The sequence below is a fragment of the Scyliorhinus torazame genome, chromosome 3 (genome assembly GCF_047496885.1).
Source record: "Scyliorhinus torazame isolate Kashiwa2021f chromosome 3, sScyTor2.1, whole genome shotgun sequence".
In the NCBI taxonomy this organism is placed as follows: Eukaryota; Metazoa; Chordata; class Chondrichthyes; order Carcharhiniformes; family Scyliorhinidae; genus Scyliorhinus; species Scyliorhinus torazame.
In genome coordinates, this window is record NC_092709.1 from 62,360,315 (window position 1) to 62,375,062 (window position 14,748).

General features: G+C 51.5%; 1 protein-coding gene across 3 annotated transcripts in view; it reads left to right on the top strand.

Annotated features, from left to right (window-relative positions):
* The window catches only part of bbs7 (Bardet-Biedl syndrome 7), an 89,412-nt gene that overhangs the window by 57,905 nt on the left and 16,759 nt on the right, over positions 1-14,748 (top strand). For all 3 annotated transcript variants that reach the window (XM_072495726.1, XM_072495723.1, XM_072495725.1), the window contains exon 14: positions 8,345-8,484. In XM_072495726.1, coding sequence (XP_072351827.1) covers positions 8,345-8,484 — 140 coding nt within the window. The remainder of the gene's footprint in view (positions 1-8,344; positions 8,485-14,748) is intronic.

A 14,748-nucleotide genomic window follows, 5' to 3' on the forward strand; every position in this document is an offset into this window, starting at 1 on the left:
TTTACCCGACTGCATGGCCTTCAGGCCCCCCATGACTTCTTCAGCCCTAATTGGGGCCCCCAGCCCCTCTACCATCCCCCTGCCCACCTTTGGGAAGGTCAGCCCATCTAAGAAGCGCCTCATCCCCTCCGGCCCTGTGGGGGGTTCCGAGGCATACAGCTTGCTGTAAAAGTCCCTGAATACACTGTTCAATCCTGCCGGGTCTCCAACCCGGTTCCCTGCCCCGTCCACTACCGTCCCTATTTGCCTGGCTGCCTCCCCCTTCCTAAGTTGCTGTGCAAGCATTCTGCTGGCTTTCTCCCCATACTCATACACCCCGCCCCTTGCCTTTCTGAGCTGCTCTACGGCCTTCCCAGTGGATAGCGCCCCCAGCTCCGCCTGCAGTCTCCGTCGTCCCCTAAGTAGCTCTGCCCTCGGGGACTACGCATATTCCCTGTCCGTCCGTATCATGTCCTGAACCAGTCTGTCCATCTCCGCCCTGTCCGTTCTGTCCCTATGGGCTCGGATTGAGATCAGTTCCCCTCTCACCACTGCCTTCAGCGCCTCCCAGAGCACCGCTGCTGAGACTTCCCCTGTATCGTTGACCTGTAGGTAGTTCTGCATGCATTTCCCCACTCTCTCACACACACCCTCTTCTGCCAACAATCCCACCTCTAACCTCCATTGTGGGCGCTGGTAACTTTCTTTGCAGATCTGCAGGTCGACCCAATGTGGAGCATGGTCCGAAATAGTGATCGCCGAGTATTCTGTATCCCTCACCCCCGCCAAAAAGTCCCGACTCATAATAAAGAAGTCAATACGAGAATAAACCTTGTGAACATGTGAATAGAACGAGAACTCCTTCCCTGTCGGCCGACTGATTCTTCATGGGTCTACCCCCACCATTTGTTCCATGAACCCCCTCAGTTCCCTTGCCATTGCCGGGACCCTGCCCGTTCTGGAGCACGACCGATCCAGGTCGGGATCAAGGACTGTATTAAAGTCCCCACCCATAATCAGCTTGTATGAATCCAAGTCGGGGATTTTCCCCAGCAGCCTTTTGATGAAATCTACATCATCCCAGTTTGGAGCGTAAACATTCACTAGGACCACCCTCACCCCCTCAAGTTTACCCCGGACCATGAGAAATCTACCAGCCCCATCCGCAACTGTGCTGTCCGCCTCAAATTGAACCCGTTTGTTAATCATGATCGCGACCCCTCTGGTCTTAGCGTCAAGCCCCGAATGGAAGACCTGGCTAACCCAGCCCTTCCGTAATTTAATCTGGTCCGCCACTCTCAAATGTGTCTCCTGCAGCAACATTACATCCGCCTTCAAAGCCCGTAAGTGCGCGAACACACGTGCCCTCTTGACCGGCCCGTTTAACCCTCGAACATTCCAGGCGATCAGCCCGGTTGGAGGGCACCCTGTGTCTCTCTCCCCCCCCCCCCCCCCCCCGCCGATCAGCCATCCCCCTTCTTGGGCCCACCCCCTGCCCATGTGCCGCTCCTCCCCTGGTCCGCCTCTTGGCAGCTCCCACCCCCGACCTCTTCCCTGTTACCTGGTTCAGTTCCCTCCCTTGTCAGCAGATCATCTCCTACCCCCCCCCCCCTCCCCCCCAGCAACAACCCCCTGCCCCCTGTAACCTAACCCCTGCCATATACTGGCTGTATACACACCCTCCACCTCGCTCCCGTTGACTAGCTCAAAGCAGCTAGCCTGGTGACTCTCAACTCCGGCGCCACCATGTCTCCCACCTATTGTCCCCCCGCTCCCCTCTCCCCTGCCCATCAACACCACTTCCCCAGAACAGCCCTGTTCGAGCAATCGCTCTGGGACCGAGGTGTAATGAGGTGGGCGCTACCACCCACCCCCCTCCCAACATTACCAGAAAAATAGCAAAAAGAACCCGTACAGCCCCCCAGCACCCAATAACTTAACCTTTAACTATGACTTTGGCTTTAACTTTAAAACTTTCAAACAGGCAAAAACAAACACAAGAACAGCCCAAATTGTAAGTAAAAGAACATGCCGAACCACATCGCTAACACGAAGGGCAATCCACAAACAAATGCAAACATCCCTTGAAACACTCTAACTTGAGTCCATGTGTCCTCAGTTCGGCACCAGTCCATGCCCCTTAGCGAAGTCCATCGCTTCCTCCGGGTCATCCAAATAATGTTACTGTTCCCGGTATGTGACCCAAAGCCACGCCGGAAAAAGTAGCCTGAACTTGACCTTTTTAAACAGGATCTCTTTAATTTGTCTGTAGGCTGCCCTCTTCTGGCCACCTCCTGGCTCAGATCCTGATAGATGCGCAGGACACTGTTGTTCCATAAGCAGCTCTTCATGTTCTTGGCCCACTGTAGGACCCGCTTCTTGTCCACGAACCTATGGAACCTGACCACCATCGCCCGGGGGGGGGGCCTGCACTCTGTGTGCCCTGTCCAGCTCCAACGGACGCAGGAAGAAATCATCCCCCACCAGCTTCTGCAGCATGCCTGCCACATATGCCGTAGCATCCACTCCCTCGGTCCCCTCCGGGTGCCCAATGGATCTCAGATTCTGCCGGCGAGACCTATTTTCCAGGTCCTCCAGCCTGTCCATTTACCGTTTGGAAATCCGCCTGCTCCTCCACTGTCTTCTCCAATGCCTGGACCACCTTATCCTGGGCGTCCAGCCTTTGGTCCAGTCGCTCCACCGCTTTCTGAAGCGGTTCCAAATTATCCCGCTGGTTTAGCACGCTGGGCTAAATCGCTGGCTTTGCAAGCAGACCAAGGCAGGCCAGCAGCACGGTTCATTTCCCGTACCCAGCCTCCCCGAACAGGCGCCGGAATGTGGCGACTAGGGGCTTTTCACAGTAACTTTGTTTGAAGCCTACTTGTGACAATAAGCGATTTTCATTTTTTTCCATTTCATTTCATTTCAGTGCTGTAAAGCTCTCCTTCATGACCTTCAGCGTGTTGTCCAGTGCTGTCTGGACCGTCTGTTCCGTGGTCCGTTCGTCGGCCATCTTTCCTCCCACTTGAACCTCCACACCACCTTTGTTCAGCCCCTTCTTCGCCTGTTTTTGCTCCCTTCTACTCCTTAAGTCCATACACTCTGTATGGATCCAGATCTACAGTGCTGTTGTTTTCCCCTCCAGCGCTCAAAAGTTCGAAAAAGTCGGGGGAAAAGGTCTAAAAGTCTGACCGGAGCGAGAGCCACCAAATGCGCGACTTACTCCCTCATAGCCGCCACCGGAAGTGGGTCCTCTTGCTAGTTTCCACTTCCTTGTCAGTTTGTCCATTGTCGCCAGTCTGCGCCCTACGTAGAAGTCGCCGACCATCAGTGTGCCCCCGTCCCGCCTCCATCTTTTGAAGGTGGTATCTAGCATGGCTGGGGGGAATCTGTGATTGCCACAGATGGGGGATAAGGGTCATTTTGGTTATCCCTAAGTGCTGTCTCAACTGGGTGCATGTTCTCAGCATGGCCGCTACCACTGGGCTTGTTGTGTATCTTGTTGAGGAGGATGGGAGTGCTGCTGTGGCCAGGGCCCAGAGGGTTGTTCCTTTACAGGATGCCTCCTCCATTTGTACCCAATCTGTGTCAGGGTCTCGTACCCATCCCCTCACTTTTTCTGCCGTTGCTGCCCAGTGGTAGTATTGTAGATTCGGTAGAGCCAGGTCCGCTCTGACTTTCCCTCTTTACAGTGTCGGTTTGGGAATTTTCGGGTTCTTGCGCGCCCCCCCCTCGCCCCCCCCCCCACACACACACACACACACACACACACAAACTCCATGATTAGCCTGTCTATGTTTTGGAAAAAGGCCTTGGGGATGAAGATCGCGATGGATCTAAACAGGAAGAGGAACCTTGGCAGTCCATTCATCTTGATCGTCTGCACTCTCCCTGCCAGGGAGAGTGGGAGTGAGCCCCACCGTTGAAGGTCTTTTCTTACATCCTCCACCAGGCTGCTCAGGTTCCACTTTTGGATCGGTGTCCAGTCTCTGGCTATTTGGATCCCCAGGTAACGGAATCTGTTCTTGGCCGTTTTGAATGGAAGCTCTGTCCCTCCCCCTTTTGGGTTCAGTGGGAATGTCTCGCTTTTGCCCAGGTTACGTTTGTAGCCCGAGAAGGTTCCAAACTCTTTCAATATTTGCGGTATTGCCTTCAGTCCCTCCTGTGGCTTCGAGACACAGAGGAGCAGGTCATTTGCATAGAGTGAGACTCTGTGCTCTCTGTCTCCTCTCCAGATTCCCTTCCAGCTTTTTGCTCCCGCAGGGCTATCGCCGGGGGTTCGATCGCTAGCGCGAACAAGAGTGGGGACAGGGGGCAGCCCTGTCTTGTTCCTCTCTGTAGCTGGAAGTATTCAGAGCTGGTGGTGTTAGTTCGGACACTGGCTTTGGGAGCGTTGTACAGGAGCCTCACCCAGGCGGTGAATCCCGCTCCTAGCCCAAACCATACCAGTACCTCGAGGAGGTAGCTCCATTTGACTCTGTCAAAGGCCTTTTCTGCGTCCAGGGAGACAATCACCTCTGGTGTTCTCTCCGGGGAAGGGGGGGGGGGTCATTATCACATTCAGCAGCCGCCTGATGTTCGCTGTGAGCTGCCTACCCTTGACAAAGGTCGTTTGGTCTTCTGCAACCACCTCTGGTACGCAACCCCCAGCCTTTTGGCCAGGACCTTTGCGAGTATTTTCGCATCCACGTTCAGCAGTGAAATGGGTCTGTATGATCCACATTCCGTCAGGTCTTTATCTTTTTTGGGTATTAGTGAGATTGTGGCCTGCGCTAGCGTTGGGGGCAGGGTGCCCCTGCCAGTGAGTCCGCAAACATGTCCCTTAGGTGTGGGGCCAGGACTGGTGTGAATTTTTTGTAGAAGTCCGCCGGGAACCCGTCGGGTCCCGGTGCCTCCCCCGCCTGCATGGAGCTGATGCACTCCATGATTTCTCCCAGGTCGATTGGTGCTTCCAGCCCCCCCCCCCCCCCCCCCCCCGTCTGTCTTCCCCCACGACTGGTAGTTCCAGTCTGTCTAGGAACTGTTTCATTCCCGCATCCCCGTCGAGGGGCTCGGAGGTATACAGTCTCCGGTAGAAGGTCTCGAATGCCCGATTGACGTCCTTTGGCTGTGTTACCAGTCTGCCTTTGCTATCCTTAACCTGCGCTATTTCCCTCGTGGCTGCCTACTTTCTCAGCTGGTGAGCCAATAGGCGGCCAGCCTTGTCTCCGTGTTCGTAGAAGGTCCCCCGTGTCTGGCGGAGTTGGTACACTGCTTTCCTAGAGGATAGCAGGTTTAAATCAATTTGCAGCTTTTTCCTCTCCGCCAGCAGCTCTACGGTCGGGGCCTCGGAGTATTTTCTATCGACTTCCGGAATGGAGTCCACTAGCTGTTGCCTGGCGACCCTGTCTTCCCTATCTCTACTTGCCTTGTAGGCTATGATCTCTCCTCTGATCACGGCCTTCAGTGCCTCCCAGAATGTGGAGGGTGAGACAAACTTAATCGCCTATGGCCCGCGATATTTTTTGGCAGAAAGCCTTGTCAGCCAGGTCCAGGTCCGTGTCCAGTCTCCATGTGGGGCGCTGGGCCCGGCCTGTCTCCAACCTCACATCCATATAATGTGGAGCGTGGTCGGAGATAACGATCGCGGAGTAGTCCGTTCCCTGGAAGCACCGATTTCCCCACTGCAAAGAAGCGATACAGGTGTATACCTTGTGCACCTGCGAAAAGAACGAGAACTCCTTTTCTCCGGGTGCAGGAACCTCCATGGTTCCACCGCCCCCATCTGTTCCATGAAGGCCCCTAGCTCCCCAGCCATTTTCCCCGTTCTGGGGTTTGATCAGTCGGTCCAGCATGCAGTTAAAGTCGCCCCCCCCAGAATCAGTTGGTGTGTGTCAAGGTCGGGGATTTCCGCCATGGTCTTCTTTATGAATTCTGAGTCGTCCCAGTTGGGAGCGTACACATTCACCAGTACGACAGGTGCCCCTTCCAGGACTTCGGTGACCATGACATACCTTCCCCCTGGGTCCGTAACTCGTCCTTTTGCTAATTAATATTGCTACCCCCCTAGCCCTCGTCCCGTAGCATGAGTGGTACATCTGTCCCACCCAGCCCTTCCTTACCAGCAGTCGGTCCTTCTCCCTCAGGTGCGTCTCTTGTAGATAGATTATGTCTGCTTTTAGGCTTCTTAGGTGGGCGAACACTCTGGATCCTTTCACTGGGCCGTTGAGTCCCCTTACATTCCAGGTAACAATCCTGTTAGGGGGTCTCTGACCACCCCCCTCCCGGTGCTGTGGATCACCCATACCTAGCTGATGGATGCGCCCCTGCACTCCGGGGTTTCCTTTTGCTAGGGAGCCGTCCAAAATGGCCAGGGTCGCCGCTCTCACCATGGGGTCGGGCCCCAGTGCTCAGGGGTTTCCCTTTGCCCAGAGGGCACCCAATGTGGCCACCAGCTGTGTGTACGCCACACGGGTGCGCCCCTGCTCTCCGGGGTCTCCCTCTGCCCTGATGCTCTCTCGAGTGTCTGTTTGCGGTGCCCTCTTGGTTCCTCGCCCTGCTCCATGCCCGCCCAGGCCTATGTTTGTACTGCTTCACTATCTCACCCTTCTTTTTGCTTCTCTTTTGTTCTGTGTTCTCCCCCAGACTCTTCTCCCTCCACCCCCAGCCCGTCCCTTTGACGTCCCCCCGCGTTCTCCCCTCCCCTTCTGTCCCCCCCTCCTTGTGCCAGGCGCTCCCCCTTCCCTAAGAGGGGTGCCGCGGCCCCCCTTCCTTCCTACCCTCCCGTGCTGGCCCTCCTCGCTAGTACAGTGGCCCTCCTCCCAGTATTCGCCCAGTTCTGGCCCTGTTTAACCTACTGGCCCTTGTCTCGCCCTCCTGGTTTGCTTTCCTCACTCATTTCCCTCGCTCCACCCCCCCCCCCCCCCCACTGCATTGAGAGAGGAGACAAGCTCTGAAACAAAACATCACAGTCCCGCGCAAGGCATAACACACGTGCACAGTTCATGAGTCCATTGTCCTTGTTTGTGGTCTGTCCTCCGCTCTTTGTTCTGGTTTTCCCTTCCTTTTCCACCCCCATGTCTTTCATTGTGGTTGCGTGTGCTCCTCCCCCAGCTTGTTCGCTCTAACGAACTCATCAGCCGCCGCTGGGGTGTTAAAATACAGCTTTTTCCCCACAAATGTTGTCCAGAGTTTGGCCAGGAATAACATCCCAAATTTTACCTTGCTTTTGTGCAGTGCTGATTTCGCTTTGTTGAATTCAGCCCTTTTTTTGGCCAGGTCCGCCCCAATGTCCTGATACACCCTTATGGTCTTCCCTTCCCATTTTGTTTGCCGGGCCCACTTTAGGATTCTCTCCCGGTCTTGGAACCGGTGCAGCTTCGCAATAGTTGCTCTGGGCTGGTCCCCAGCTTTGGGCTTGGGTCGGAGCGACCTGTGGGCAGGCTTGCGCTCTTAGGCACTAGTTCTGTTCGGAGACGTAACTCTCCTCGGCCGCTTCTGAGTCTCCGGTTCCGGTTCCTCCCGCACCTTTTAAAAAAAAATCTCCGGCTCCTCTCGCACACTTATTTCTCCCACGGGCCTCAGCTTACAGTTTTTTTCCTCCTGTTCGTACCTTCGGAGGAGCGCTGCATGGTTTCTTTCTTTTTTTTAAAAAGCAAGAATAAAAATACCCCCGGGACTAAACAAACAAAACAAAAAAAAAACCCTGAAAGTTTAGTCCTTTAGCGGGAGCTGCCCCGTGCACATCTTCTCCCTACAGAGCTCTACCGGAAGTCCCCCCATAAATGATTCTTTGACGCTACTCAAAGAACACAGGAGTTCACTTTTCCGTCCTAGCCAATATTTTTCTCCCCACCAGCAACATTACAACAGATTATTTAGTCATTACTATTTCTACATACAAACTAGCTGCTGTTTTTACTACGTGACAACAGTGATTACACTTCAAAAGTACTTCTTTGGTTGAGGAGATCCTAAAGTTGTGAAAGGCCCCCTATAAATGCAAATCTTTCTTCTTGCACTCCTTAGTCTCCTTAATGAAAATGGAAATGAGAAAGCCTTTCTTGGAATATTGCATTAGATTTATTGCATATTTAAGGTTAAGTAACCGGCTGTATAACTGAAAAAAATTGGCTTTTACCAGGGTTTGTTTTCTCCAAAAGAGCTACTGTAACAATTGCTGATAAGCCACTTAGAGACATAATTGTACTGGAAGTCACAAAACCAGATTTTCTGTTAATTCTCTGCTTTCTTAAAAATGTTGAGACTTGAGGATAATTTGTAGTCCTAGTGAGGATCACCATTAAGTGGTTCCAACTTTGTAATGTCAAAGGCTGGAGACTATAGTCTGCCTTTCCAGAGTGTAAATTTGCTCTTCTTTCTCCAGATTCGTTCCATAGAAGGACAGCACGGAACACTACAAGCCTACATTACCCCTCGTCTACAACCTAAAACATGCCAGGTCCATCAGTATCAGATCAAACCACTTTCGCTTCATCAGAGGACACATGTTATTGATCCCAACAGGTAGGCTAATAAAATGGTCAATAGAAATGGCTGAAGTGTGAGCAATATTCCAGCTTTTATGACAGATAAATCACTTCCATTAGCCAGCATCTTATCAGTATAGAATTTCATTGCAGATTATGAAAATTACAGTAGAAATTGGGTTTTCAGTATGCTTTATGAAATATATTATTGTGTAAGCGTCCTTCCTGTTGATTCCCTTATTTCCCCTTTATTGTTTTGTCATTATCATTTTGATCCATGAATGAGTAATGGACATGTATCTTTAAGTCAAGCCTCAGAGGGAATGAGGAATTCAAAACGTTACAACATAGTATATGATGCTAGCCTTAGAACAGCTGATCTCAGACTGGGTTGCATCCAATAGATGGGGTTGGACTCTGCTCGATTGGTTGGCTGGTGGCAAGGAATTTGTCAAAAGGCCGTATTCTGCCTGGTAACAGGTGGTGATTGGATCCTGCCTGAGTGGATGACTTCCAGAGACTCGGGTAAGGAGAATTAGGTCCTGGACACTCAATGAAGAAGGAGCTATAAGTGCTCTCTCTCTCTCTCTCTCTCTCTCTCTTTCTCACACACACACTCTCTATCTCCAGGTTGGATACACTGATGGATTTAAGATACAGACCAGCCATGATATAATTTAATGCTGGAACCTGTTCTCGGATTCTTCAGTGTGTGACAACTGAGATGCTTTCCACTGATTTAGATTATCTCTAGTTCTCCTTTTCCACAGACATTTTAAATCTTCTTTTGAAGAAGAAAGAAACCGTGAAGAAAGGATTTTGAATAGTCTGTTGCATTTACATGGTGTTCAATGACTTTGAATTTTTTATTGTTTTACTCAGATATTACTCAGAGGGGCTGGTTTAGCACAGTGCGCTAAATAGCTGGCTTGTAATGCAGAACAATGCCAGCAGCGTGGGTTCAATTCCCGTACCAGCCACCCGAACAGGCGCCGGAATGTGGCGAGTGGTGGCTTTTCACAGTAACTTCATTGAAGCCTACTTGTGAGAAGTGATTAGTATTATTATTATTTATAATAGTCAACTTTTGTTGTCAACTGTTTAGTAATAATTTAAAACTGAGTAGTTTGCAGTTAGCCAGAAGTAACACATTATGCAAGTCAGAAACTATTCCCATTTTCTCTTGATGTTGATCGTCCACAGTAAAGTAAAACATACAAGTGATGCTTAATGGTCTAGAGCAGTGTTTTACAAACTTTTTTCAGGCGGCCCATTTTTACAAAATAGCCGCCTCTCACAACCCACCCACGTTCACAATAGATTCTCCATAGTTACCTTTTGAAACATCATGCGCGCGATTGTCCGCTCTGCGCCGGTTGGGAGAAACGCCTGGGTCGCCAAATTTTCCTGCAACGCCGGTCCGACGCCCCCCCCGCGATTCATGGAAGTGGCCAGATCGGCACAATCGCGTTTTGCGCGGCGCGGTACAGTGAATCACCCGAGACAGACAAAATGGCGATTCACCGGTACCCCGCGATTCTCCGGCCCGTCTAGGCCGAGCGGCCTGTCCAAAGCGGCGGGTTCCTCCCGACGCCATCCACACCTGGTCCGCTGCCGGGCGGGAACAGCGCGGGAACGCTGGGGGGGGTGGCCTGCAGGGGGACGAGGGGGGATCCTGCACCGGGGGGGGGGGGGGGGGGGGGGGGGCCTCAAATGGGGTCTGGCCCGCGATCGGTGCCCACCGATCGTCGGGCCAGCCTCTCTGAAGGAGGACCTCCTTTCTTCCGCAGCCCCGCAAGATCCGTCATACATCTTCTTGCGGGGCGGACTCGGAGAGGACGGGCAACCACGTTGTGGCGCTGGGTTTCCGCCGGCCAACCCGCGCATGCGCGAGTGCCGCCAGTTATGCGGCGCGGCCGCGTCATGGATGCGGTGCCGCCTTTACGCGGCGCCAAGGCCTGGGCGCGCGTAAATGACGCGGCGCCGCTCCTAGCCCATTATCGGGCCCTGAATCGGTCGGGATAGGGGCCGTTTCGCGCCGTCGTGAACCTCGACGACGTTCACGATGGCGTGAACACTCTGCCTCCATTTCGGAGAATCCCGCCCCATGTTCATTGTTGCCATTTCTGTATTATTAAATGTAAAAAATTGTAAATTAAAATATATTTTCTATTTTTTGTTGTTATTTGGGATCTAAATAACTTGTAATAAAAATCTCAGCACAGATCAGTGTGCGAGACCTTTGATCGCAGACTCCTGAGGTGTTTGAAGGGGGAATGAGGAAATTCTTGGAAACACCTGGATTTTAGGCTGATGGGGAAGGAAGGAGACTCAGCATTGATCGCAAAGTCAGTCTCACTGAGAGAGCGACTGATCTCAGAAAGTGAGCGGAGAGTGGCTCTCCATTTTAAGTATACACCAACCCCTTATGCACGCACAGCACAATTTTAAACATAGATCTGATTGACAAGGTTAAGAGTAACTGGAATTTAATGGACATCAACAAGATTAACTGTCGCAAAAATTGAACCAACACTGACAACGTTAATGGTAACAGAAATTCAAGATTAATTGACAATGGTAACAGTGGCAGACATTAAACATGCATCCGATTCAGAACATTAACCCTGAAGTCGGTCTCTTTGAGTGATCATTGACTCTCTGCTTCCTATGAGCTGTACTTAAACAGATGCATTTCTCCCCTGAATGGGATATATGGGTCTGAATTCTCCGCCGTCGGGATGCTCTATTTTGCCGGCAGCCTGGGGGTTTCCCGACGGCGTGGGGCAGCCTCACACTGGGAAACTCCATTGACCGGCCGATGAAACGGAGCATCCTGACAACGTGCTGAACCAGAAATCTGGCGCGGCGGGACAGAGAAACCCGCCCATGGAGTTGCCAAACCCACATCCATCACCGCAGAGCCAAGTTCAGAATGGGGCAGACATAAATCAGCTTTGTGACAATGGACCAATTGAAAGATGGGGAAATCCCCACAGGATTTATCTGCTAGATCCTGTATAAGGGAGTACTCCGGCTATGAGTTACTGTCCGGGGTACTTGTGGATCCATATTCCAGTCGTCAGTCACTTGGTTTTGGGTGGGGGGTGCAGGCCTGGGCAAAAAAAAGATCGCGAAGTATTGCTGGAAACTAATGTTGTGCAGAAGGAGTATCTGCAGGAAATAAGTTTTAAAGATATTTGGTTTTTTTCCTTTTAAACTCTTCAGTTGTAGGTGCAGGTGTTGACTAACCTGGATGATCAGCTATTGCAGAAACAGGAGTGGCTGCTCGAGGCTGTGTCGGTGACTATAAGAGTGACCCAGGGAGGCAGAAAACCACGGCACCGGCCTGTACATCAGTCTCATGTGGCCAAACACTGCACTGTAGCCAGAATTCACCCAGGGATAAAATAGGAAAAAAGGTCAGGCGATCCTCAAGGATCATTTCTGGAGACCATTTGGCGACCCATTTTACATCATCACCCGTGGGTCGCGACCCCCACTTTGAAAAACATTGGTCTGGAGGGAGGATTTATAACATGATTCTATGAACCTTGTCATCATTTACTGTTAAGTAGAAAGTCAGTTAATTTAACACTAATGGCTCACTTAAATTTGTGCTGCCAATGGTGCAGATGAACTGTTTAGACCAGGAGGGTCTCTGGTTTGATATTCAGTGATATTAAGGATGATAAAATTAACCTCCGTGCTATTAGCTAGGGAGGGAGAAAAAATACTCCTGCCATTGATCACTTTTTTAAAAAAAATATATTTTATTCAAGATTTTTTGGCCAAACATAACAGTACATAGTTTTTCTTTTAAACAAAAATAAAGCAATATAAATAACAGTGGCCAGTTTTAAACAAGTAAATAAATAATATATAAACAGAAACAAAAACAAAACTAAATGGCAACTGCCTTGTCAAAAATAGTTACTCTCCAAAGATACAATCCAACATTCCAATATACATTACCTATAACAAATGTCTATACATATACAATGACATCCCTAAGAGCCCGCCCGAATCTCCCCCCCGCTCCCCCCCTCTCGGTTGCTGCTGTTGTCTTTCTTTCTTTTTCATTCCCTCTATCGTTCTGTGAGGTAGTTGACGAACGGTTGCCACCGCCTGGTGAACCCTTGAGCCGAACCCCTTAATACGAACTTGATTCGTTCTAACTTTATAAACCCTGCCATGTCGTTTATCCAGGTCTCCACGCCCGGGGGTTTGGCTTCCTTCCACATAAGCAATATCCTGCGCCGGGCTACTAGGGACGCAAAGGCCAAAACATCCGCCTCTCTCGCCTCCTGCACTCCCGGCTCTTCTGCAACCCCGAATATAGCCAACCCCCAGCTTGGCTCGACCCGGACCCCCACCACCTTCGAAAGCACCTTCGCCACCCCCACCCAGAACCCCTGTAATGCCGGACATGACCAGAACATGTGGGTGTGATTCACTGGGCTTCTCGAGCATCTCCCACATCCTATCCTCTACCCCGAAAAATTTACTGAGCCGTGCTCCAGTCATATGCGCCCTGTGTAGAACCTTGAATTGTATCAGGCTTAGCCTGGCACACGAGGACGACGAGTTTACCCTACGTAGGGCATCAGCCCACAGCCCCTCCTCAATCTCCTCCCCCAGCTTTTCTTCCCATTTCTCTTTCAGCTCATCTACCATGATCTCCCCCTCGTCCCTCATTTCCCTGTATATGTCCGACACCCTACCATCCCCCACCCATGTCTCTGAGATCACTCTATCCTGCACCTCCTGCGTCAGGAGCTGCGGGAATTCCCTCACCTGTTGCCTTGCAAAAGCCCTCAGTTGCATATACCGAAATGCATTCCCTTGGGGCAACCCATATTTTTCCGTCAGCGCTCCCAGACTCGCAAAAGTCCCATCTACGAAGAGATCTCTCAATTGTACTACCCCAGCTCTTTGCCATGCTCCAAATCCCCCATCCATTCTCCCCGGAACAAACCTATGGTTATTTCTTATCGGGGACCGCACCGAGGCTCCCGTCCTTCCCCCATGCCGTCTCCACTGCCCCCAAATTTTTAATGTTGCCACCACCACCGGGCTTGTAGTGGATTTCTTCGGTGAGAACGGCAATGGTGCCGTCACCATTGCTTGTAAGCTGGTCCCCTTGCAGGACTCCCTCTCCAATCTCTTCCACGCCGCTCCCTCCCCTTCTCCCATCCACTTACACACCATTGAAATATTGGCGGCCCAGTAATAATCATTTAGGCTCGGTAGTGCCAACCCCCCCCTATCCCTACTACGCTGCAAGAACCCCCTCCTCACTCTCGGGGTCTTCCCGGCCCACACAAAACTCATAATGCTTTTCTCAATTCTCTTAAAAAAAGCCTTCGTGACCATCACCGGGAGGCACTGAAACACAAAGGGGAATCTCGGGAGAACCACCATTTTAACCGCCTGCACCCTACCCGCCAGTGACAGGGACACCATGTCCCATCTCTTGAAGTCCTCCTCCATCTGTTCCACCAATCGTGTTAAATTAAGCCGGTGCAAGGTTCCCCAATTCTTGGCTATCTGAATCCCCAAGTATCGGAAGTCTCTTGTTACCTTCCTCAGCGGTAAATCCTCTATTTCCCTGCTCTGCTCCCCCGGATGCACCACAAACAACTCACTTTTCCCCATTTTCAATTTATACCCCGAAAAATCCCCAAACTCCCCAAGTATCCGCATTATCTCTGGCATCCCCTCCACCGGGTCCGCCACATACAACAACAAATCATCCGCATACAGAGATACCCGGTGTTCTTCTCCTCCCCTAAACACTCCCCTCCACTTCCTGGAACCCCTCAGTGCCATGGCCAGGGGCTCAATCGCCAGTGCAAACAATAACGGGGACAGGGGACACCCCTGCCTCGTCCCTCTGTAAAGCCGGAAATAATCAGACCCCCGTCCATTCGTAACCACACTCGCCATCGGTACCCTATACAGCAACTGTACCCATCCGATATATCCATCTCCGAAGCCAAATCTCCTCAGCACCTCCCACAGATAATCCCACTCCACTCTATCAAATGCTTTCTCGGCATCCATCGCCACCACTATCTCCGCTTCCCCCTCTGGCGGGGGCATCATCATTACCCCTAGCAACCTCCGTATGTTCGTGTTCAGCTGTCTCCCCTTCACAAACCCAGTTTGGTCCTCATGTACCACCCCCGGGACACAGTCCTCTATCCTCGTCGCCATTACCTTGGCCAGAATCTTAGCATCTACATTTAAAAGAGAAATGGGCCTATAGGACCCGCATTGCAGCGGGTCTTTTTCCTTC